Below are 24,399 nucleotides of genomic sequence, written 5' to 3' on the forward strand. Positions count from 1 at the left end.
CCAGGCCCAGCTGTTCAACTGATGGAGTTTGAATTTAGAGATGGATCCACTGGCTGCTGCCTGCAACTCTTCCCAAGAGCACAGTTCCCCCGCCTGTAGTTGTTGACCCCATTTTAATATTCCAGCATCTTTGAGCCCAACTGCCAGCCTTTCCTTCAAGCACTCAGGCGTCCCTGGGGAATCTCATATTGGAGCAAATCAACTATAATATGGGAGATTTTTTTGCGCATCTAATCTGTACCCAGAGCAGCGCCGCTGCCTGCAGCACCTTAACCTCACCTTTTTAAAGTACCGCATATCTCCAAACGTAATCAAGAATTTAACCATTCCCCTTCTGCCTCCGTCAGCATTTATTTAAACATGTGGTTTCCTTCAACGTCACTTTTACAGCTGAAAGGCCCAAGCATGCAATTGAAAATTTGGCAGCACAATACCGTCTTGAACATGTTTCCTACTCAGTTTCACTCTTGAAAGTCTTGCACCTTAGAAGCCCATATAAAAGAGTTTATTCTCCCATGTAATTTATCTAGCCATGATTCCCTGAAGTGTAACAGTAGGGCATTAAACAGAATAGTAAATTTAGGTAGAATGGACATCTTAATTAAATTCGCTCTACCATATAGTGTTAGTGGTGTGATCAACTCAATAACAGCCTATTTGTTTCTACCATCTCCCGTCTAAAATGTAATTGCACAATTTTCTCTAGATTTTGATTCATTCAAATACCCAGATTCTTTAATTCTCTCTTCATAAGATGGTTTTTTACTTCCGGATTCCAGACCATGACTTCAGTTGTTTTGCTGGCTTTGTCTCATACCCAGAGACATTCCCGAAGTCAAAGATCAAACGGTCCAACGTTTCCAAAGTGGGGCCTAGATCTGCCATACAGATCATCACGTCATCAGTATTTAAAGAGATCTTTTTTACCCAAGAATTACTCATAAAGGATTTTTTTTCCCTGTAATTTTTGATCTTACTGGCTAAAGTCTCGATGTACAAATTAAATAGTAGCAAAGAGATTGGGCAGCCCTGCCTAGTCCCTCTTGATGTTATAAATCCTGCTGTCAAATTGCAATTTAAATCTGAAAGAAACACGTTAGTTAGATTCCTCACCTTAGAATATCCCCAGGCATCAGGAAGAGGAAGAGAGGCTCCACCGTCTGGACCCAAAACGGGCGCTGTCCTTCTATTTGGACCGCACCAAACCGTTCCGGGTGGACGACCAACTTTTTGTTGGCTACGTGGGCGCTAAGAAGAGGCAGGCGGTGCACAAGGGAACCATCTCTCGGTGGGTCGATTTGTGTATCAAGGCCTGTTATTCCTTAGCTAAAAAGGAACCTCCTGTAGGGCTGAGGGCCCATTCCACTCGGGCCACAGCGGCGACCACTGCCCTGGGCCGAGGAGTCCCCTTGCAGGACATTTGTCAGGCAGCAACGTGGGCCTAGATGCACACGTTTGCCAAACACTATTGCCTGGACAGCCAAGTCCGGAGAGACGGCTTCTTTGGCCGTTCTGTTCTCCAGGACTTTCTGGTGTGATCTCGGTTCGCAGACCCACCACCGGGGTTTGTTTTGCTGGGGTATCTATTCTAAGGTGAGGAAACTAACTAGCGTGTTTCTTTCAGATGAACAAGTTACTTACCTTCGGTAACGATATATCAGTAAGAAACATTAGTTAGTTAGATTCCTCACCGCCCCACCCACCCTCCCTGTTCTGCGAACCGATATCTAGGGTTGAGGTCATCCCTTTCAGGGCCCTAGAATTTTTGGCACCAGTGTCGGTCTCTTGCATGGCTCTGCGTTCCTGGCGTGGAAAGCTATGTACAAGAACTGACGTCAGCGCGCGAGGGCGGCATCTAAGTAATCCGACGACGTCATCCCGGCGATCACGATGCCGATGACGGACGCGGAGCCGCAGACGCCGCCTAGCGATGCACAAGGGTATTGCTGACGAAAAATCTTTCCGGATCCAGCCTGACGCCTGGGGATATTCTAAGGTGAGGAATCTAACTAATGTTTCTTACAGATATATCGTTACCGAAGGTAAGTAAGGTAAGTAACTTGCTCATATGGGGGACTGGGAGATGGAGGGTTGCTTTGACCACCCTGCAGCGGCCCACGGCAGAGGGGAGCCTTGATTTGCCGGACCTAGAGGCCTATTTTCATGCCGCGCAGCTTCAATGGTTTACGAAATGGGTAGTGGACCATATTCGGCGCATGGAGGACCAGGGTGGGTTGGATCCGAGTTGGGACCAATTGTCCTGTGTGCTGCTGCGGACCCCGCTGAGAGGTGACATACTGCCGTCGGATTTGCGCACGGTGCGCCAGTGTTGGGCACAACTGGCCAGGAGGGCGCACGCTAAGACTCTGTATGCGCCCGAGATCTCGCTGAAGATGTGCTTGGCATTGCCCCATGGGGGAGATTGGGGCCAATTTCTGCTGTGGGAAGAGTTATGGCAATAGGTGACCTTTATGAGGACGGTAACCTTCTCCCTTTTAATGACCTCAGGGAGCGACATGATCTCCCGCGGGAGGACTTTCTCTTGCATGCTGCCCTGACAGTGGCTATTAGAAAGCACTGGCGAAAGGGACTGTTGGAACCAGAAACGTCTCTCGCTTGTCAATATGTAGTGATGGCGGCGGGCACGTTTAAAGCTGTGACCTGCCTCTACCGACGGATCACCCAGGATCTGCGTCAACCCTTGACGGCGTTGCGCCTCAAGTGGAAGGCGGATCTGGGGAGGCCCATTGCAGAAAAACCTTGGGAGGTGATTGTAGAGCGGCTGTGGAAATGTTCTCAGAATGCGCGTTTCCAGCTCATTCAATTCTATGTCTTCCACAGGGCCTACCTCACGCCTGGTAAAATTACTGAATACTTTGGGGTGACGGCCACTTGTCCCCGTTGCGACCAGGATGGGGCGAGTTTTCTCCACATGTTCTGGGACTGTCCGAAGGTGGGAAACTTCTGGAGAGAGGTGACGACAGCTCTGAGGACTGTGACGGAGAGGGAGATAGCCGTGACACCGGGGGTCTGCTTGTTACATTGGTTTCCACACACCACCAAGACCAAGATTACCAGCAAGTTTATTGACCATGGGTTGGTTTTGGCTAAGAGAGAGCTTACTTCCCACTGGAAAGCGAGGCAGGTGTCTAGTTTGGTGCGCTGGAATAAGGAGCTGGTGAAATGGCCAGAAAGTGAAGGGAACTATAGGTTATGTATGGCTCAGTGCAATGGGAGTGAGAAATCACTGGAAATGGCCTGGGCGTGGGTGGCACTCCTAGAACTAGTCAAGCATCCGGCCGTAGAAGATGAGGATACACTGGATGAGGGGAATGTGGGCATTGTTCCCAGTGGGCGCGCGCCCACTGGTCTCTCTTCGAGCGCGCAGTGTGGCATTTGAAGCGCGCACTACAGCAGGTTAGTCCAGCAGCAAGTGCCTCCTGCACTTGCTGCATTTCATTTGATGAAAGGGCGTGGCTGCAGGACAGAATGTAAGCCTTTGCGAAAGTATTCATGTTAATCGTAGCGCCCATCATGCGCTTCAATTAACATGATTACTTTAACAAAGGCACACAATCTGTCCCGCAACTGCGTCCTTTCAACAAAAGAAATGCAAAGAAGTGAGTGAGGCTGGCGTGAACTTGCAGTGAGTGCTCTTTATCATGGCAGCGACCTAAAAGTGTTTTCAGATATTGCCAATTTACCCTATCAAACACTTTGGTGGCTTAACTTGAAGTGGCACCTTGTTTGCCAAAGCCAAAATCTATGGGCCCCTATCAGTTCATGGGTCCGTTCATGCATGTGTCTCCCTTTCATAAAACCCTTCATGGCAAAGTAAAGGTCACTGATCCTCCCCAGGCCCCTGTAATGCTGAGTAGTGCCTACATACCATGCTCTGTTTCGAAGCTGAAGACCCTGTTGGGACCAAAATGGCTTTCACCCACATGGGTCGAAAGCCTCAGCACAACACCAAGCTTTTGAGCCTAACTGGACGGAAGCCAGGGATGCTTTGACTCCCAAAACCTGAGTCAGTGCCTTAGTTGACACCTAATTTGCAGCCTTCACAGTACTCTATATTTGTAAAGCGTACAAATGTCCTTGATGAATGACAGACAAATTATCCATCCAGATACTGGGAGGACCGTGGCCAAGTCTCTAGCTCCAGGCCTTCTAACACTACCAAAGAGGATACTCTGGCTACTAAGTTTCACCCCCCATTCACATTCTCACCTACAACCACCCGGTCCCCATAGGGTAAGGCACTTACCTACTAGTCCCCCTTGATTTTCACGACTCCCTAACTCTGCCTCCCCTACCACCACATTCTCTACTTCCAGATACCCATGGCAGCAATTCTGTCCATGGGAGCCCTTATTATCTTGACGATTCTGGGAAAGACACATTTCAAGATCCTTGGGAGGATTATATAGTTGACCAACAGGATGAAATGGACATCGAGCCATACTCTGTGAAACCTGCGCCTCCAGGTGATACAACGTCATATCATGCTGTGATACACCGGGCAGCTTAGCATTATCAGGTGAAGATGCACACTGTGGAGCAAAAAAAGATTTCCGTTCCGAAACCCTCTTTAATACAGAAAAGTCTGTTACATATCTTACCATGCTCAAGGGCTTTCTTCGCATGCTCAGGGTATGTTAAGTCCACAACAGACATCTTTAAACGGCCAGCTAAGGCACAGGCCATGACACCCTGAGCATAGAGAAAACATAGTGAAAAAAAATAAACCAGCTCCTCAAGATCCACCCTACATCAGAAGAGACATCGTACCAGACTCGCACATAATACATACAGCACACAAAAGAACTTCTAAACAATCAACTGGAGATGCTCTTCCTCCAGGTAAGGAGTCAAAAAAATACACAGTTGGGAAGAGTGTGGCTTATGGGGCAGCTACTCATAGCTGCAACAGCAACATCAGGGCACCAGCCAAAGACCACCATTTGAGGAACATCGAACCCAGTTCCAGAAGGCTCAGCAGAGCAAAAGCAGAGACAGATGTAATCCCTCAAAGGCCTCCTCTATCAACAAACCGGGATCCTATTTCTCGACCTTCCTGGGGTCCATGCACGGTGTACAGACAGGCAATGCATACCTAAACCCACAGAGAGTAAAGGCAGTCCAGCAACTGCCATCTCTTTTTCAGACACAACGGTACATTACAGTAACACTTGCAATGAAACTTTTGAGCATGATGGCTTCCTCCAAAGCTATAGTAATATATGCACAGTTATTTATGCGCCCTGTACAGGATTGTCCAGTTAAACAATGGACATAAGTGGAAGAAGATTGGGAGGATCTAATGTTGGCACCAACAAGAGCCCAGCATTCTATTCACTGGTGGAACACCAAAAACCTCTTGATGGGCAGGCGGTTTCTAGACACCCTTATGCAAATGACCATTATCCCAGATGCCTCTCCACCAGGATGGGTACCCACCTTCATCACTTGACAATCCGGGGCATTTAGCCTACAAGCATTCATTGGTCCACATCAGATACCTTGAACTGCTAGCCATCCAGCTAGCCCTCAACTCTTTTAACCAGTGCTTCAAAACAAGACTGTCCTCATAAAAACAGACAACATGCAGAAGCAAGGAGTGACACACTCCCGTCTGCTCTCACAATTGGCACAGGATATTTGGCATTGAGCAGTCCATCCCAACATTCACTTTTTGCTAAATGCTATCTGAGAGTGGACACCAACTTTGCAGACCTGCTCAGCACAACACACCAAGTTCAAAAGTGGAAACTCCACCAACAAGTCCTCCACAAGTGCTTTCTACCGTGTGGGTCTCCCACAATAGATCTGTTTGCCACTTGCTAAATTGCAAAATGTGAAAACTTTTCAACCAGGTACTCACACCATCAATCCAAAGGCAAACCACTATGGATTAACTGATTTGCATACACTTTTCCATCTCATCCCCGGATGTAATACTTGTGAGAATGCTGCAGAGTGCAATGACTCTAATCCTAATGTGGGCACCACAACAATGGTTTTCAATGTTGTTACAAAATCAACACGCCCACCAGGGTTGACTTAATAACCCTAGTCCCCAAACTGTTCAATCTGAAAGAAACACGTTAGTTAGATTCCTCACCTTAGAATATCCCCAGGCGTCAGACTGGATCCGGAAGATTTTTCGTCAGCAATACCCCTTGCGCGTCGCTAGGCGTCGTCTGCGGCTCCGCGTCCGTCGCCAGAATGACGTCGTCGGAGTACTTAGACGCCGCCCTCGCGCGCTGACGTCAGTTCTTCTTTTTCCGCGCCAGTAAGCGCAGATCCGGGAGAGCTACCCCTTTTAGTCTTTTTTGACTACGTTTTTTGATCTTGTCTCGACTCCGGTGCCGGTAGGATGCCTGGTTTCAAAGCCTGTGCTGACTGCAACCGCTTGATGTCGGTTACGGAACATCACCGCCGGTGCCTTTACTGTTTGGGCCTCGACCACGACGCGGAGTCGTGTTCGGACTGCAAGGCCCTGACCTCGAAGGCTAGGCGGGTGCGGTCCCGTAAGCTCCTCGAGCTTCGCCACTCGGCTCCGTGCCCCTCTCGATCCCGGTCCAGGAGGAGGTCCAAGGATCGGTCGCGGAGCCGCAGCCTACGTCATCATCGCTCGTCTGGCTCCAAGTCTTTCGGGTAAGTCGAAGCAGTCCAAGAGGCGACACCGCTCTTCGGACTCCCCTCGCCGGTCACGCGACTCGGCCGAGGGTCAGGGTGGTTCCACCCCCGCGGCTCCAGCGGAGCCGCAGGCGCTGCGCAAGTCCCCATACCCGCCGGTCCCTGGGACTGACGCGACGCCGGCGGAAGTCAGTGCCTTCCTCTCGGCCATGAGGAGCCTGGCTCCGCCGTCGACGCCCGCTGGCGCGCCTTCGGGCCCCGCGGACCCGACTGGGCAACCTTGCATGCCGGCGGCTCCTGCTCCGGCTCCGGCCCCGACGCCGCAGGTTCCCGAGGGACTCGTCCCCGAGTCCCTGCCGACGCCGGTCGACCTCGTCACGCCGCCGGCGTCGACACCGGTTCCACCTCCGACGCCGGCTCCGCTCGGCGTCGAGGCCCAGTTCAGCCCCGCTCCGGATCCGGCGCCGTTACGGTGTCGATGGACGCCGCGTACGGCTCCGTTAGAGACACATTATGTCTATCGTCCGGCTCCGATCCTTCCTCCTGTTTACCAGGAATCGGATGACGGGGGCGTCTGGGAGGGGTCCGAGGATCCTATGGCCGTTCAGGCTCAGCTGTCACAGGACTGGGCAGATGAACTGGGGGAGGCCAGTGGTCTGGATACCTCACCAGACACTGGATTCATCTCTCCTCCGACTGTGGCTTCGGAGGAGGGTGCTGCTTTCTCTGTGGTGCTGCGCAAGGCGGCCGCAGCCCTTGGGCTCGAGCTGCCTGCCGTGCCTGTGAGGACTAACGTCCTTACTGAGGTGCTTCAGTCTGCAGCAAGCTCCACTGAGCCTCTGCTGCAATTCAATGAGGCCCTCATTGACGTTCTGCAGGGCACCTGGTCCAAGCCCTCCACAGTTCCTCCTGTGGACAGGAACGTCGCCAGGCGCCACCGCCCTGCTCCGGGCGACCCCAGTTTTCTGTCCCAACACCCCACCCCCGAGAGCCTGGTTATCCAGGCTTCTACCTCCCAATCCTCCTTCCCGACCGCTCCGCCGGACCGGGATTCCAAGAGACTGGAACAGTTTGGCAAAAAGCTGTTCTCTTCCCTTAGTTTGGGTCTGCGGTCCTTGAACACCGCCTGTCTTTTGGACCGTTATTCCCACTCTCTGTGGGATACGGTGGAGGACGTGCTGCCCCTGTGCCCGGAGGAGGCCCAGACACGACTTACCCAGGCTCTGGCCGATGGGAGGGATGCGGCACGTCATGCAATCCGATGTGGGCTTGACACTACGGACTCGCTGGGTAGGGCGATTTTTACCACGGTGGCGCTTAGACGTCACGCCTGGCTGCGGTCCACGTCCTTTTCGGGGGATGTCCAGAGCACTCTCATGGACATGCCCTTTGATGGCACTCGCCTTTTTGGTGAGAAAGCGGACAGTGCGCTGAATCGCTTTAAGGACTCCCGGGCTACGGCCAAGTCCTTGGTCCTCTCTGCCCCGCGGTCGCAAACTTCCGCCTTTCGCCCCTTTCGTGGCCAAGGAAGGGGCGCCTCCTCACGTCCGCCTAGCCACCAGCCGCAGAACCAACCTGCGCGCGGACGTGGTTTCCGCCGAGGCGGTTCTGGAGGACGACGCGGTCAGCCCACATCCACCCCGGCAGCATCCGCCTCCAAGCCTTCCTAGTCCGAGCTTTCCGGCCCATTCCTCGCCAGTGGGCGGCAGAGTTCGCCATCACCTGCTCCACTGGCGTACCGTCACTTCGGACAGGTGGGTGCTGCAAATCGTCCGAAGGGGCTACTCCCTCCCCTTCGAGACGATCCCTCCAGCCATGCCACCGCAGCACCACCGTATCTCGGAGGATCATTTGAATCTTCTACGAGAGGAAGTTTCGGCCCTCTTGGCCAAAGAGGCCGTCGAGCGCGTTCCGAGCCCAGAAGTAGGTCGTGGTTGTTATTCCCACTACATTCTGGTTCCCAAGAAGGGCAAAGGGGGCCTACGCCCTATCTTGGACCTCAGGAACGTCAATGCCTTCCTCCGGAAGGAACGGTTCAAAATGTTGACTTTGGCTCAGGTTCTAGCTGCCTTCGACCCTGGAGACTGGATGGTAGCGTTGGACTTGCAGGACGCATATTTCCACATCCCCGTCCTGCCGGCCCACCGGCGTTACCTGCGGTTCACGGTGGGCCAGGAGCATTTTCAGTTCACCGTGCTCCCCTTCGGCCTCACCAGCGCCCCTCGGGTGTTCACGAAAGTGATGGCGGTGGTCGCAGCTCATCTGCGCAGATCAGGGGTTCCAGTCTTCCCCTATCTCGACGACTGGTTGTTGAAGGCGGGCTCGCCCCAGGCAGTCGTCTCCCACCTCCAGACTACGGTGGATCTCCTGCATTTGCTGGGGTTTTCCATCAATGTGCCGAAGTCACACCTGAGTCCCTCTCAGAAGCTCCTCTTCATCGGAGCGGTTCTCGATTCGGTGCAGTTCCGGGTTCATCCGCCGGAGCAGCGGGTCCGGGATATTCAGGCCCTGATTCCCATCTTTCGGCCTCTATCCTGGGTTTCGGTCAGGCTAGTGTTGCGGCTTCTGGGGCTGATGGCCTCCTGCATCCTACTAGTGCATCAAGCCAGGCGGCGCATGCGGGCTCTGCAGTGGGACCTGAAGTTTCAGTGGGCCCAGCATCACGGCAACCTGTCCGACCATGTCTTGATCTCAGAGGGCACTGCACGGCAGTTGCAGTGGTGGCTCACGGACCGCGATTGGGTCACGGGCAAGAGCCTCTCCCTTCCCCAACCGGAGCATGTCGTAGTGACGGATGCGTCCCTCCTGGGATGGGGTGGCCATATGGGAGAGATGGAGATCAGAGGCCTCTGGTCTCCGGCGGAGTCTCGCCTCCACATCAACCTGTTGGAGTTGAGAGCGATCCGACTTGCACTGAAAGCCTTCCTTCCCTCTGTCCGGGGAAGTGTCGTGCAGGTGTTCACGTACAACACCACCGCCATGTGGTATTGCAACAAACAGGGCGGGTGGGGTCGTGGACCCTTTGTCAAGAGGCTCTGCGCCTCTGGACGTGGCTGGAACACCAGGGCGTCACCCTAGTGGTTCAACATCTGGCAGGCAGACGAACTCAGCCGCCGGTGCATGATGGATCACGAATGGCGTCTGAACTCCGAAGTGGCGCAAGGTCTCTTTGAGCAGTGGGGAGAGCCTTGGTTAGATCTATTCGCCACCGAAGAGAACGCTCAATGTCAGCAGTTCTGCGCGTTGGAATTTCCAAGGCGGCACTCGCTCGGCGACGCTTTTCGTCACGAGTGGAGTTGCGGTCTGTTGTACGCCTTTCCGCCTATACCACTTCTGCCCAGAGTGCTGAAGAAGATCAGGCACGACCGGGCCCAAGTCATCTTGGTGGCTCCGGATTGGACACGAAGGTACTGGTATCCCGAGCTACTCAGTATGTTGACCGATCCTCCAATACGTCTGCCCCTTCGGGAGAATCTTCTGTCGCAGCAGCATGGGACGGTCCTCCACCCGAACCTGTCCAGCCTCCACCTCCATGCGTGGAGATTGAGCGGCGGCAGTTGATGCCATTTGACTTGCCTCCTGAAGTCTGTGATATCATTCTGGCAGTCAGGCGTCCCTCCACAAAGACGGTATACGCCTGCCGGTGGAACAAATTTGTGGCATGGTGCACAGCAAAGGCTGTGGATCCCCTTTCCGCCCCTCTTTCTGAGGTTCTCCTCTTTCTTCTTTCTTTAGCCCGGCAGGGCTCTGCCCTGGGCACCTTGAAAGGTTATCTTGCTGCTCTCTCTGCCTTCTTACGGCTTCCAGATCAGCCCTCTCTTTTCAAGTCCCCTGTAGTGTCACGCTTTCTTAAAGGCATTACTCACACGTTCCCTCCTGTCCCTTTCGTAATGCCTCAGTGGGACTTGAATCTTGTCTTGACATTCTTGATGTGCGCTCCCTTTGAGCCTCTTCACAATTGTCCTCTTCGTCTTCTAACTCTTAAGACTGCTTTCCTGGTAGCCATCACCTCGGCTAGACAGGTGAGTGAGCTCCAGGCTCTATCGTCCAAGCCTCCTTTTCTATCTGTTCATCCGGACAAGGTTGTCCTTCGGCCTCGTCCTTCCTTTCTACCGAAAGTGGTGAACCCCTTTCATCTTGGGCAATCTGTCACCTTGCCCACCTTCTTTCCGCATCCTTCCAAAGAGGAAGAGAGGCTCCACCGTCTGGACCCCAAACGTGCGCTCTCCTTTTATTTGGACCGCACAAAACAGTTCCGGGTGGACGACCAACTTTTCGTTGGATACGTGGGTGCTAAGAAGGGAAAAGCTGTGCACAAACGGACCATCTCCCGGTGGGTCGTTTTGTGCATCAAAATCTGTTACTCCTTGGCGAAAAAGGACCCTCCTGTTGGGCTGCGCGCCCATTCCACTCGGGCTACAGCGGCTACTACTGCTTTGGGACGGGGAGTCCCGTTGCAGGACATCTGTCAGGCGGCTACGTGGGCTTCGCTACACACGTTTGCCAGGCATTATTGCCTAGACAGCCAAGTCCGGAGGGATGGCTTCTTTGGCCGTTCTGTCCACCAGGACTTTCTGGTGAGATCTTGGTTCGCAGACCCACCACCGGGGATGGTATTGCTTGGGTATCTATTCTAAGGTGAGGAATCTAACTAACGTGTTTCTTTCAGATGAACAAGTTACTTACCTTCGGTAACGATGTATCTGTAAGAAACATTAGTTAGTTAGATTCCTCACCGACCCACCCATCCTCCCCGTTCTGCGAACTGACATCTGGCTATCCCTTTCAGGGCCCTAGAATTTTTTGGCACCAGTGTCGGTATCTTGCATGGCTCTGCGTTCCTGGCGCGGAAGGCTATGTACAAGAACTGACGTCAGCGCGCGAGGGCGGCGTCTAAGTACTCCGACGTCATTCCGGCGCACGACGACGGACGCGGAGCCGCAGACGACGCCTAGCGACGCGCAAGGGGTATTGCTGACGAAAAATCTTCCGGATCCAGTCTGACGCCTGGGGATATTCTAAGGTAAGGAATCTAACTAACTAATGTTTCTTACAGATACATCGTTACCGAAGGTAAGTAACTTGTTCATCTAGTGATATGGCACCCGAGTTTGAGTATATTTTTTTTAAAAATTATTTTTATTAACCATGAAACATATGCTTACATAGAAAACAGGTAGAAATCAGATCTCCCCTTGGATCATAAAGAAAAAAGGCTTCACTCACTGCTGAGTCATACCTTTACATAAGCATAATAGTACTATACATAAAATTGCAATCAAACATTTGAGTCTCCAAAGTTATCATGAATTCTTATTTTTTTTAAAACTTTTTTCTCTCCAATATTTCATTAAAAATTCATATAACTTTTAATGTATCACACATTTTTATGTATACAAAACAGTTTCTCTAAAACCCCTCAATGTACATTTCCTATTTAAAACATAACACAACATAAAAAGAGAGAGAAAGATTCAGACAGTATACTTTGTCTTTTATGGAACATATCCAGCAGAACAATTAAATAACTAGTCCTGGATATATTGTTTCCTGCTTGTATCTACAGATCCAATTATTCCAAGGATTATGTTAAATGATGCATCGACGCGTTTCGATGGGTTGTCTTAATTTTCCATCTTTTACAAGACAAACAGTTAATCTCTCTGTGCCCCTTGTAAAATAGCCCCTGTTTTAAATCTGTTTTAAATAAATAAGAATTTGTGTTCATTTTTGAGACTCATTATATGTTTGAGTGTAATTTTATGTATAGTACTAGTATGCTTATGTAAAGGTATGACTCAGCAATGAGTGCAGCCTTTTTTCTTTATAATCCAAGGGGAGATCTGATTTCTACTTGCTTAGAGTACCCTGTTCCCTTGGTGAACACCATGGGTCTCTCTTCCTCTAGATACATAGAAAACAGTATAATATACATAGTAGTGGTTCAGTGTATACAAATACGTAGCAGCGTTCACAATGCACATTCCCACTAGCACGTCATTACCCCCAAGGTGATCAGAGAAGTCACAAACCACATGCTCCCAGTCCATGGGCCCCCCACGTACAGCTAGTCAGTGGTCCCTGTAGTTCATTCAGGCCCCCCATATCTTTTCCCACTTGCATGGGCACCCTCTGCTCTGGTATACAGTCTGTTCAGCCCGTTGACACCAGTCCAAGTAATTTTTCCAGCACTCCACAGTTGGTACCTACCCGGCACCCCAGAGTCGAGCAATGTTCCTTTTTGCTACCACACCCACCAGTGCGAGCCAGATTTTGGCCCATTTGGGCCAGACTATATCCAAAGTTTACGTATCTTAGTCACCCACAGGAATGTATGGTTATTTTACAAGGCTAGAAAAATGCAGTACTCGGGGATGCTATGCTGCGAAATGCAAGGGGTTCATGCATTACAGCATACGAAACAAATTGGCCTATTTGCTGCCTCAATACAAGACATCATTCCTCATCTACTACATCTTTACAGTGCGGGAATAGTGTACATCTCAATAAGCTTACATCTCATTGTAAGTGCAGCATACCTCTATAATATGCAGCATGCATCAATATTCTGTTTTCCTGTCATTAAAGCATTCATGGAAGGGTCAAAACGGACTGTTCCTCCAAAAACACATCATGGATATAGACACGTTTCGTGTGCCTCTCCCCCCCGAACCTCTTCACTCGTGTCCTTTAGCATTCCTATCTTGGAATATGGCATTTCTTTTAGCAATAACTTCCCTCAGAGATCTTAGTGTGCTCCAAGTTCTTACGATTTAATCACCCCACATTTGGATGTATAGGGTAGTCCTTCAAAATAACCCTAAATTCTTACCCATCGTTGTTTACTCTTTTCACATCAACCAAATAATTGAGCTGCCAGTCTTTTTTCCATCCCCATACTCATTAGCTGATGGAGTGCTGCATACTCTGGATATGAAAAGAGTGCTAATATACTACATTGGCAGAGCAAAACTCGCATTACCAGTGCCCTCAAAGGCACACTACATGTAAGAAAGGAGCAATATTGGCTTTTTATTGTTTTTAGAAATTATCCCTATCACGGATATTTGTAAAGCTGGTACTTGGTCTACACCATACACTTTCACTAAGCATTACTATGTAGATGTGTTTGCACCTCAGCAAGCACTAGTAGGCCAAGTAGTATCTGATAGAGACATCTAGCCACAGATTCCTTAACTTTTGAGTCTGGAAATTTTTCAGCAAACCCTCTGCACGTTTGCCTTTTTCCCATGTCATCAGGCTTTAAGCCTTATGGGTCTTGTACTCGACAAATGTCAGCTACAGACTTGCATTCCGCTTGTATGTAGTGTTTCCGAGAACTCCAGGACACCGAGGATTGGGGCTCCTGCCTGAGGCTGAATACAAAGGCATTCAAAAAATGCTGTATGAAATTACTGGCGGCGTTTCTGTCGCGGTCCTCTGTGACTTCACGGCCTCGGTCGACTTCTTCTCTTGCGGAGGTCGGTACACTGGGCCGTTCCAGGTGCCAGAGCTACTCTTGAGGGCGACGCTCTACAGAGATGTCCAAAGGCGGGTGCAGGCATTTGAAGTTGCGGCACCCCCGACCTCATGGAGACTTTCTCCCACGGCTCCTCCTGCTCGCCATTTAAGGAGGCCATATACGACTCTGCCACACGTCGCCCCATCTTTCCATGAGCCGGCGCATGGATGGCCCAGATTAGGAAGTAGTATAACTCTCTATCTCCTCTTTAAGGCCCCTCCTTTCTCTGGAGCCCCCTCCGGGCCCCAAGGAGGCGAGTGGAGTCACACCGGTGGGCTCGCCCTCGAGGTCGGTTGGGCCATCTTATTCGTTGGGTCAGCGAAGGTGCACAGCCCTTCGGGGACTCCACCTTCGGCTTCCTTTCTTGATCAGCTGACTCCGGCATTGACGGAAGCGGCGACGTTCAAAGTCACTTCTCCTATCGACTCAAAGCGTCGCCTTCTCGACGTCGATCAGCGTCAGGTGCCGAGTCTATAGAGCAAACTGAGGGGAATATGCCATTTTCACTTCCTTCTCATGGTGAGACTTCTGGGAGTCACCATGTGGCAGGTGATACAAGGGAGTCTGGGCCTTTTCATCCCATTTCTGAGATTATTCCATCTTAAGTGAAGGAAAGTTGGATATCTGTACTTGGTGTGGCTAGTGGGCTGGAGTCTTCCCCAGCCTCGGGGCTACTTTCCCATCCTAGTCTCACTACAGAGGCAAGGTCCTACTTCGCAGATATGTTGAGGAGAGTGGCTGCAGTTTTGGAGCGGTCACTGCCTACGTTGGAGAAGTCCACCAACCCTCTGATTGATGTCCTTTACCAAGAACAGACAGGGGAAGAGCTTGTTCTTCCATAAAGTGAGGCCTTGTTTGATATATTGTTAGGAACTTGTGCAAAACCTAATACAGGGGTCTTGGTGGACCGTGCTATATCTTGCAGGCACATGCCTGCCCCTGGAGACCCTGTTTGTCTCCTCAGGCATCCTACCCTTCGCAGTCTGGTAACTCAGGCTGCTACAGCCTCACAAGATATCAATTCTTCACCCAAGACTCGGTTGAATTGAGAGTCTAAGATTCAAGATGCATGTGGCAAACACATCTTTACTTCTGCTAGTTCTGCTTTAAGGTCCACCAACATGTCTTGTGGGATTGTTTGCAGACTATGTTGCCATCACTTCGGGATGAACTGAGTTCTGATATTGAACAGCTGATTAGAGATGGCCAACAGGCAGCTAAGCTGATAATTAAATGAGGCATGGATACTACTGATTCAGTAGGTTGGACCATGGCATCTTTGGTGGTACTACGACATCGTACATGGTTGAGAACTTCAGGTTTTTCAGAGGTGGTCCATGCGACTTTGGCCGATATTCCTTTGACAACGTCCATCTTTTTGGGGCTCAGGCCGCCTTGGCATTAAGGAGCTTCCATGATGGTCGAAGGGATACAGTCTTAATTGCTATTTATCTGTTTATATGTTCTTTAGTGTTGTCCCTATACTTGGGTTTTATAGGTGATCTAGCTTTTGCGTTGGATAATTTTTAGGTTATGCTTCCCGGCGAGGGGGTCAGGCCAGCTTTATTACGTGATGGGTTCTTTACCTGCACATAGCAATTTTTTCCATGGAAGTGCGCTCCTTTTTAATGGAGACATTACGTTTGGCAAACGGATAGCTTTTGCGTTGGATAATTTTTTGGTTATGCTTCCCGGCGAGGAGGTCAGATCAGCCTTATTATGTGATGCGTTCCTTACCTGTACATAGCAGTTTGTTCCATGGAAGTGTGCTCCTTTTTGCTGGAGACAATACGTTTGGCAATTCAAGGTGTCTGATGGGTATTCTTCTGAATACTTAGAGTCTTGGTTCCCTCCATTTTTGGAGACAATATTTATTCTTATGTTCAATTTTGGAGCATGGTTATCCCGTGAGCTCTACTTATGAGGATATCTGAGATGCAGTGTCTGGATATTTACCCTAGAGCTGTTTACAGCCTTGCCTTACATGGTTGAAAAGATTTGTTTTATCTGAAGAGAAGGTTCGCTTTTTTATTCATCTTCACTTTAACAACATACTGGATATTTCCATACTCTTTGACTTTGGTGCTATTGATAGTCTTACATTTCCTATCGGGAAGTTGGATGTTCTGTCTCCTTGGGGACATTTCTTTTTCTCTAGTAAGAATTTGTTATTTTCTGTACCTTACAGCCTTTTAAGGGATCATAGTGTAAACGTATGATCTGGTGCTTCGTGTGTTCTTATAGAACTAAATATTTATACTTGAGCCCTTGTCTGCCATATGGTCAGATATGATTTTGGCTCATCTGCCTTGTGGCAAGTTACTACAGCTGGGTTCCCTTTTTGGGTGTTTTCCAGGGGCTTGGTTTATTTTATTCATCTTGTCCTTCTAGGCCAAGTGTGGTTAAAAGTGCTTGCTGCTGGCAAGGGCTCATTTTCATATGGGTTTTCTTTAGGTAGTACCGGCCTGTTAAGATACATTTGACAGACAGCATTATCTTAATGCTAAGTCACCCAAGGTGTTTAATTGAGGGTCGGATCTCTCTCTTGATATTATATTGTATGGTACTGGTTTTTCAGTTCCATTTATCCATGTGTGTATACAGACTTTACATAGGTGCGTTGCATATGTGTTTACACATGCTTAGATATAATTTAGCTATATGCAATAAAATGGATGTTACATTCCATGTAAAAAACAAAAAAGAATTTATTGTTAAATGGGGTTCTTCTCTGTAAGTTTTGGGTTCAGATCTATATACATGCATTGAACACGGATATATAGATCTAGGTATAATTGATCGATATTTATGGCTGATTTATATCTGTTTATTTGCCATCTTTCCGTATCTATGGGCTCTATGCATTGTGAACCTTGGGGTGGTCATTTTGTCTAAAAAAAGAAATAATAAAAAAAAGACATTTTTCTTTTTTTAGGGATAGACAGTGACGTTAATCTGTCTAGGTACTTGGATTGATTTTCCCCGACCGTGGAAGGATTGGGTTTATTCATCTTGGTTTTATTGGGAATAGGTTTTGGAAGCCCTTCTATTCTGGAGTTATCAGGATGGATTCCCTTCAGTTATTTCTTTACTGATGTAGAGGATGCAGGTTACGTGGCATTTGCTTTGCCTATGACCCTTCTAATCCAAGGACTCACTTACCCTTTGGAGATTAAATACTATTGTCTGACTGTTGTCGGATGTCTTCCGAAAGGGTGTTATCCTGTTTCCCTTGAGGCTTTGGTTTTTCTGTGCTGGCAGGGTTGTTTCTTATTTACATTATCTGTGGTCATTGCCCCGGTTTTTATAGAGAGCAATGCTCTTTTTCATTTAATTCCTACATATGTCTGGTCTGTGGTGAATTGCGACCAGCAGGTTCTCTTTGAGAGCTTTTGTAGGATTAGTTTGCAGGCCTTCCTCGGGTGGGTATAGCTATGGTATTGAATTCAAAAGCTAGTGAATCTGCAGCTAGTTGTCTCTAGCTAGTTGTCTCTATCAGATGAACTTACCTTCTGTAACGCATTATCTGGTAGAGAGACAGTTTAGCCGCAGATTCCTTAACTATTTGCCCATCTCTCAGCTCTGTCAACGATCCTTAGTGTAATGGTTGTACCCTTTTCAGTACTGGTTTCATATACCAGTTATCTTGGTTTCATGTGATTGTGCGATTCAACGGACCATTTGCTACTACTTCTTAAATCTTGACTTGGTATTGCCATGCCTTTCATTTCCAATTACTTTGTCACACCATTGTATCTTTCCTTATGGGCCTTGTCTGGGTATTATCATACCATTTATTTCCATTTTCTAATTATATTTTTAAAGATATATTGATTTTTTTTTGGTGCACTGTTTCCACAGCCAGTTTCTATAATGGCACCTCTTTTTAGCATAGAATGTTTCACTGAAGAAACTGACGTCTGCGCACCGGGGGAGACTTCTATGACTCCACTGATGTCACGACTGGAGTCGTCATCACGGAATGGTAAGGCACCATCCGCCGGCTTGCAGAGGGGCTGCTGAAAATTTTCCAGATCCAATCTGACTCCTGGATAGAATTCAAAAGTTAAGGAATCTGCGGCTAGACCATCTCTACCAGGTAATAGGTTACCGAAGGTAAGTAACTTGTTCTTTAAGGATCTTGTTTCAAACCTCTGCTACCTAGCCACCACTTTAACAAGGGACTGCCTTATAGTTAATGCAGAACATGTGTATCAACAGCCACGCATGCTACGAACAGAATAGGCTACTTTCCTAGAGCCATATTTTCATAGCGTATAGTGCTGTACATTCACATGCACCCTCTCTCCTCTGTTTGTGATCACAGATGATTACACATATTCAGTTCATCCCTCATCAACTTTATGTAAGACTTGCATCACTCCACTTACTCCACTCACCCTTTCAGCGGGAAAACAATCTAAAGTGGATCCTTTGTGCTGTGGCATTCTGGGTCAAGGGAAGAGTCACAACCGGCCTTGTGACTTGAATGACTTAAAAGAAAAACAACTTGCAAACATCCGACACCAACAGTAGATGGCAGGAGTATGCAGAGCATGTGAATCAACAGTACTATTCATCTGAAAGAGACACTTAGTGATAGACTCCTTACCTTAGAATATCCTCAGGTGTCAGACTGGATCCGGAAAGTTTTTCATCAGCAGTACCCCTGCGCGCCGGTAGGTGGCGTTGAGCGGCTCTGCGTCCGTTGCTGGCGTCGTAGGCGCCAAGATGACATCATGTAGACAGCAAGTGCAGATCCGGTTAGAGCACGTACCCTAGTCACTTTTTGACTAACTTTTTTGAGACTTTTGTCTCTACTTCTTTTGAGGCTTTGACTCCTGGTGCCGCGTAGGTATGCCTAGGTTTAAATCCTGCGGGGCCTGTCGCCGTACAATGTCGGTGGCCGACCCCCAGGGTGTCCGTCTCTACTGTCTGGAGCGCGACCATGACTACCAGTCATGTTCCGACTGTCTGGCCATGGCTCCGAAGGCTTTGCGGAAGCTGTCCCGAAAGCTGCTGGAGGCCCGGCAGTCGTCTCCGCGCTGTTAGAGGTCCAGGGGTCGAGGGACCGACCGCGGGGCCATCACCATCGCTCCTCGAGGTCAAAGTCTTCACACTCTGAGTCAGATAAGAGACGTCATAAGAAAAAATTGAAGAAGCGTTTGCGCTCTCCCACGTCCCCCAGTCGGTCTCCGGACGCGGACGAGGGGGCTTGGGGTACTTCCCCCTGCGGCTCCGTTGGAGCCTGTGAGTCCCGTGGCCTACCCACCTTATTCTGGTCCGTCGGCGACACCAGCCCAGCTACAAGAATTTCTTGCTGCCATGGTCCGCCTTTTCAGGCCTCTGGCTCCCGCCGGCGCGCCTTCTGGCCCCGCGGTCCCAACTGAGGGCCCTTGCTTGCCGACGGCTCTGCCGCCACCCCTGGCGCTGCAGGGTCCTCCGCCGGCGGCTCTGGCCCCGGCGCCTCCTGCGGCTCCGTTCCCGGCGCTGCCATGGTCCTGTTCGTCCCACCTCCGCCCTTGCCCAGGTTTCCGGACAATTTTGCTCCGGGTTGGGACCCTAATAGGGACATTGAGCAGGATCGGCGCCGGCTGGTGCCATTCCCGGCGCCCTGTCCCTCCCCCGCCGCAGCTGCCTGTGCCTCGGGCGGTGGAGGAGGGGGACGACTGGGAGGGGTCTGAGGACCCTCTTGCACGGCAGTGCGAGTCTGAACAGGAGTGGACGGACGAGTCGGATGAGGCAGGTGGCCTTGACTTCTGTTCAGAGTCTGGTTTTCTGTCTACTCCTGCTGTCATGGAGGAGGGCGCCACATATACTGTGGTGCTCCGTAGAGCAGCTGAGGCCCTTGACCTTGATCTTCCTACTGTCACCCACAAAACCAACCTCCTCACTGAAGTTCTTCAGTCGACAGCAAGTTCTATGGAACCTCTGCTTCCATTCAATGAAACGTTAACGGATGTTTGGATGGGTACCTGGTCTAGACCGGCCACAGGGGTTCCTGTGGATAAGAACGTGAACCGGTGTCATCATCCGGCTCCGGATGACCCTGCCGTTTTAACAAACCATCCAACTCCGGAGACCCTGGTCATCCAGGCCTCTACTTCCCAAAGCGCATTCCCTACCACCCCGCCAGATAAGGAATCAAAGAAGCTGGAGCAGTGTAGCAAGAAATTGTTTTCCTCTGCCAGCTTGGGGCTGCGGTCAGTCAACACCGCATGCCTCCTGGGCCTCTACTCTCACTCTGTGTGGGACAAGGTGGCGCAGGCGCTGCCCCAGTGTCCGGAGGAGGTTCAGGCTGTACGTTCCCAAGCTGTTGCGGAGGGGAAGGATGCCGCAAAGTTCGCCATCCGGTGTGGGCTGGACACCACGGACTCTGGGTAGAGCGATCTCCACGACAGTGGCCCTACGTCGCCATGCCTGGCTGCGGTCCACTGGGTTTTCAGAGGATGTTCAGAGTTCCCTCATGGACATGCCCTTTGATGGTACTCGCCTGTTTGGCAATAAGGCAGACAGTGCGCTGGAGCATTTTAAGGACTCTCAGGATTCGGCCAAGTCCTTGGGTCTCTCTACCACGGGCCCGGCCACGTATACCTTTCGTGGCCACAGTAGGGGCGCCCCTACACGTTTGTTCAGTCAGAAGCCTGTGCAGAACCAACCTAAGTGCGGCCGCGGATGTGGTGGTGCCTTGGCGGCACAGGGGGCCAGCGTGCGAGTCCACCTCTGCTCCCGCAGCATCTGCCTCAAAGCCTTCCTAATCCGAGCTTTGGGGTGCACACAGGATTCAACATCACCTTCCCCACTGGGGTTATGTCTCTTCGGACAGGTGGGTGCTGCAAATCGTCCGAAGGGGCTACTCCCTCCCCTTCAGTCTGCCCCCCCAGCCATGCCACCTCAGTTCCACCGCATGTCGGGGGATCACTTTGAGCTTCTCCAACAGGAAGTCACGGCCCTCTTGGCCAAGGGGGGCCATATGTGTGAGACATTAGTGATAGATTCCTTACCGCCCCACCCATCCTCCCCGTTCTGCGAACTGATTTCTAGGGTTAAGGGCCCTAGTTTCATGGTACCAGTGGTCATTTCTTGCATGACTCTGCATTCCTGGTGCGGAAAGTCGTGTACAGAACTGACGCCAGCGCGCATGGGTGGAGCCTAAGTAGTCTCCGTGACGTCATGTCGGCGCCTACGACGCCAGCGACAGACGCAGAGCCGCACGACGCCACCTACCGATGCGCAGGGGTACTGCTGACAAAAAACTTTCCGGATACAGTCTGACGCCTGGGGATATTGTACTAATGTCTCATACAGATATATCGTTACACAAGTAGTAACTTGTGCGTTAAGAACAGACGGCTACAGGTAAGTAGATTTGGTCATACATATTATTTAGCCCTCTTCATCCATTGGTCTGTAGTCAAGTTGTTAGCATGTTTCCACTGCAGTGTACAGCAAGGTGCATTGGGTCATTACATAGTGAGTGGCAGTATTCTGTTTTTTTATAAGCAGCTGATCCGCACTAAGTCATTCCCTTCAGGGACTAGTATATAGAAAACTTCTTTTTTTTTTTTTTTTTTTTTTTTAATAGAACAAATCAATATTTTTCCTTTTTTCCACTGTATTATAATGCGGGCTGAGCAGCTGCCACGATGTTTTATGAAGAAAAAAAACATGGCAAAACAAGTATTGAGAAAGCTAACAGGCTTACGGCCAACTCGAGAACTATTGGCTTTGCCAGTGCTCGTTTACGTGTTACATTATCATGCTTAATATTTAAAAAAATACTAATTACTTGTGACCTACCACTCTTTCTTAGATTATATAACTTGAATTAAGACACTTTATTATAATTAAGTGGAAGTAAACCGTAAATGGTGCAATTCTAAATTTTCCTGGTTACTATTGTAGGGTTTGGGATTATATGCTGCAAGAGATATTGAAAAGCACACCATGGTAATAGAATATATTGGAACAATCATCCGCAATGAAGTAGCGAACAGGAAGGAGAAGCTTTATGAATCTCAGGTATATATAATTATATATATATATATATATTATAAAGCAACTGATGATTTTTTTTTGTCTTCAAGAAGTATTAAATGCTTTGAATACATCTCAAATTGCAACAAGTTTTGATAAACATGGCATTGGTAGGAAATTTGGGCCAATTTAGCTCATGCTGATCATTAGGAAAAAATGTGTGTTCATCTTAATATATAAAGAATACTATTTCTGTGAGGTATAATTACATAACTCATTGAGTTTGGTACTTGGCCTAGTTATAAAGTTTGCATAGAAATTAAGAATGCCTTCAATCCTACTTTTTACTCTGTTAAGTGCCTTTCATTCTACATTCCTAGTGTCTTTGGTTGGACTGTGTATTTTAACCCTAGAAAATGTCCATAAATTTCAAATCTTAAAACTCAGTTTACAAATCCACACCATTGTTAATCTCAAATGAATAAAATGTATACACTCCCTCTGTAGTCGTTGACAAATGCCTTAACTTATTTTCTATTTCATGTTGGTCTTCTCCCAATCCTAGAACCAAGCTGTAGCACATAATGTTTAAGGTCATATTACCCGATTCCAGCATTGTTTGCAGCTTCCAAGCTAAGGTCCCAAATGCATGATGGATGTTCTCAAGGGCATGCAATATATGTTTAAAAATGCATTACACAACATTCTGAGACCGTATCAGTTTCTGGAAGGCATGAATTAATTAGCTTTTTTTTTTTTTACCTTATTTCCCAGCCTGCATTTTGTACTCTGTTTTATAGCATTGCTCAACATAAAAAGAAGTGGATTCATGTGTTAAGGTGTGTTGAGAATATATAAATATACATTGTTATATATATATATCAGTAGCACTCCAGTCAAAGAAATATATGCCCCTTCAGCTCCATCTGTTCTGCCGAGCACAAATGCCGATGGTCACATTATCTGTGTCCCCATCAATATCACAGTCTATCATGCTGTTTTGCTGCGCCTCATAGTTTGTCTGGCTTAGCCTTACCATTTAATAGGAAACATCTTTTTGCCCATCAACTGATGACACTGTGCCATTTACGTGCTGTGTGCCAGACCAAAATATTTCTATTCTCACCCACATTCTGATCTTTCTAGTCTGATAACCCTTTTGCTCCAAATCGATGATTGCAGGTTGGTCCTCCATATTGTGGACAGAGGTGCTGTGGGTTGCCTTAACTTCTGGCAACACAACTATTGAAACTGAGAATTCCACCTGATTTTCTTTCTCCACTGTGAGTTCTTGAGACTCCAATGGACATCTCGTTATCATTACTTCCTAGTTGGGAATTGATCACACCAGATTTTGCAGTCTTCTGTCTTTAAACAATTTTTTGCTGCTGCTTCTTTTTTCCTTTAACAAACATCCAATATGGTCTCAAAGATTCTGATTCTGATTGAACTCCTGGCCAAGGTTGAAAGGGTTTTGGCTCTTGATAAAAAAGAGATTATCTCTAAGCAAATGTTATTCTTGTTACCTCACTGCCTTAAAATAACAGGTGTCTTTTGGACAGTTTGTATACCTATGACTTGGGTCAGTACTACTTTTTCAGACATTCAAGAAACTCTTCCTAGCTGAAGTCAATGGGTGATACTGAGGGAAACCAAGATCTCAGTGATGGAACAACAGATGCTTTTGATGGCTACTTCTAACTGCAGATTCTTCACCATTAAAATATCTCCAGGCACCTGTCTGGATCTGGAAGATCTTTCAGTAGAAGCCCGCATGCCAGTATGTCGCATTGTGCAGTTCCATAGCAACCTCTCTACTCCCGTGAAGTGATGGTCAGAGCCGCATGTAAGCACCACCCTAGTGCACTGCCATCAGTTTGTCTTTCTTTCAATGCCTTCGTACATGGATCTGGAGCTAGCTCCTAACTTTTTCTGGTAAGTCTTTTTGCAGAATTCCTTTCCACTGTGCAAGAGACCATGTATCCTAAAACTAGAGTGTTTAAACCTTGTAGGGACTACCCCAAGCAGATGTCTATGGGAGACCTCACACGGTTTGCCTCTGGTGTATGGCGTCTGGCCATGATTTCAAGTTGTGCGAATAGTGTGACTATATGAACCCGAAGGCGATCCAGAATTGCAAAGCCCAATCTGCTCTTCGCAGAAGGAAGGCCCATAAGCCTGCATTGAAGTCGCAGACCTGTTCCGGCTCGTGGCCATTCCTACATCAGGTCATCATTTAGATCTAAGTCTTCTGGTTA

At 48.8% G+C, this 24,399-nt stretch overlaps 1 protein-coding gene across 9 annotated transcripts in view; it reads left to right on the forward strand.

Annotated features, from left to right (window-relative positions):
• KMT2C (lysine methyltransferase 2C) overlaps positions 1-24,399 on the forward strand; it is a 1,736,691-nt gene that overhangs the window by 1,641,281 nt on the left and 71,011 nt on the right. For all 9 annotated transcript variants that reach the window (XM_085632007.1, XM_085632012.1, XM_085632004.1 and 6 more), the window contains one exon: positions 22,070-22,186. In XM_085632007.1, the coding sequence (XP_085488133.1) occupies positions 22,070-22,186 (117 nt within the window). The remainder of the gene's footprint in view (positions 1-22,069; positions 22,187-24,399) is intronic.

This window comes from Triturus cristatus, chromosome 10, assembly GCF_964204655.1.
Source record: "Triturus cristatus chromosome 10, aTriCri1.1, whole genome shotgun sequence".
Lineage (NCBI taxonomy): Eukaryota > Metazoa > Chordata > Amphibia > Caudata > Salamandridae > Triturus > Triturus cristatus.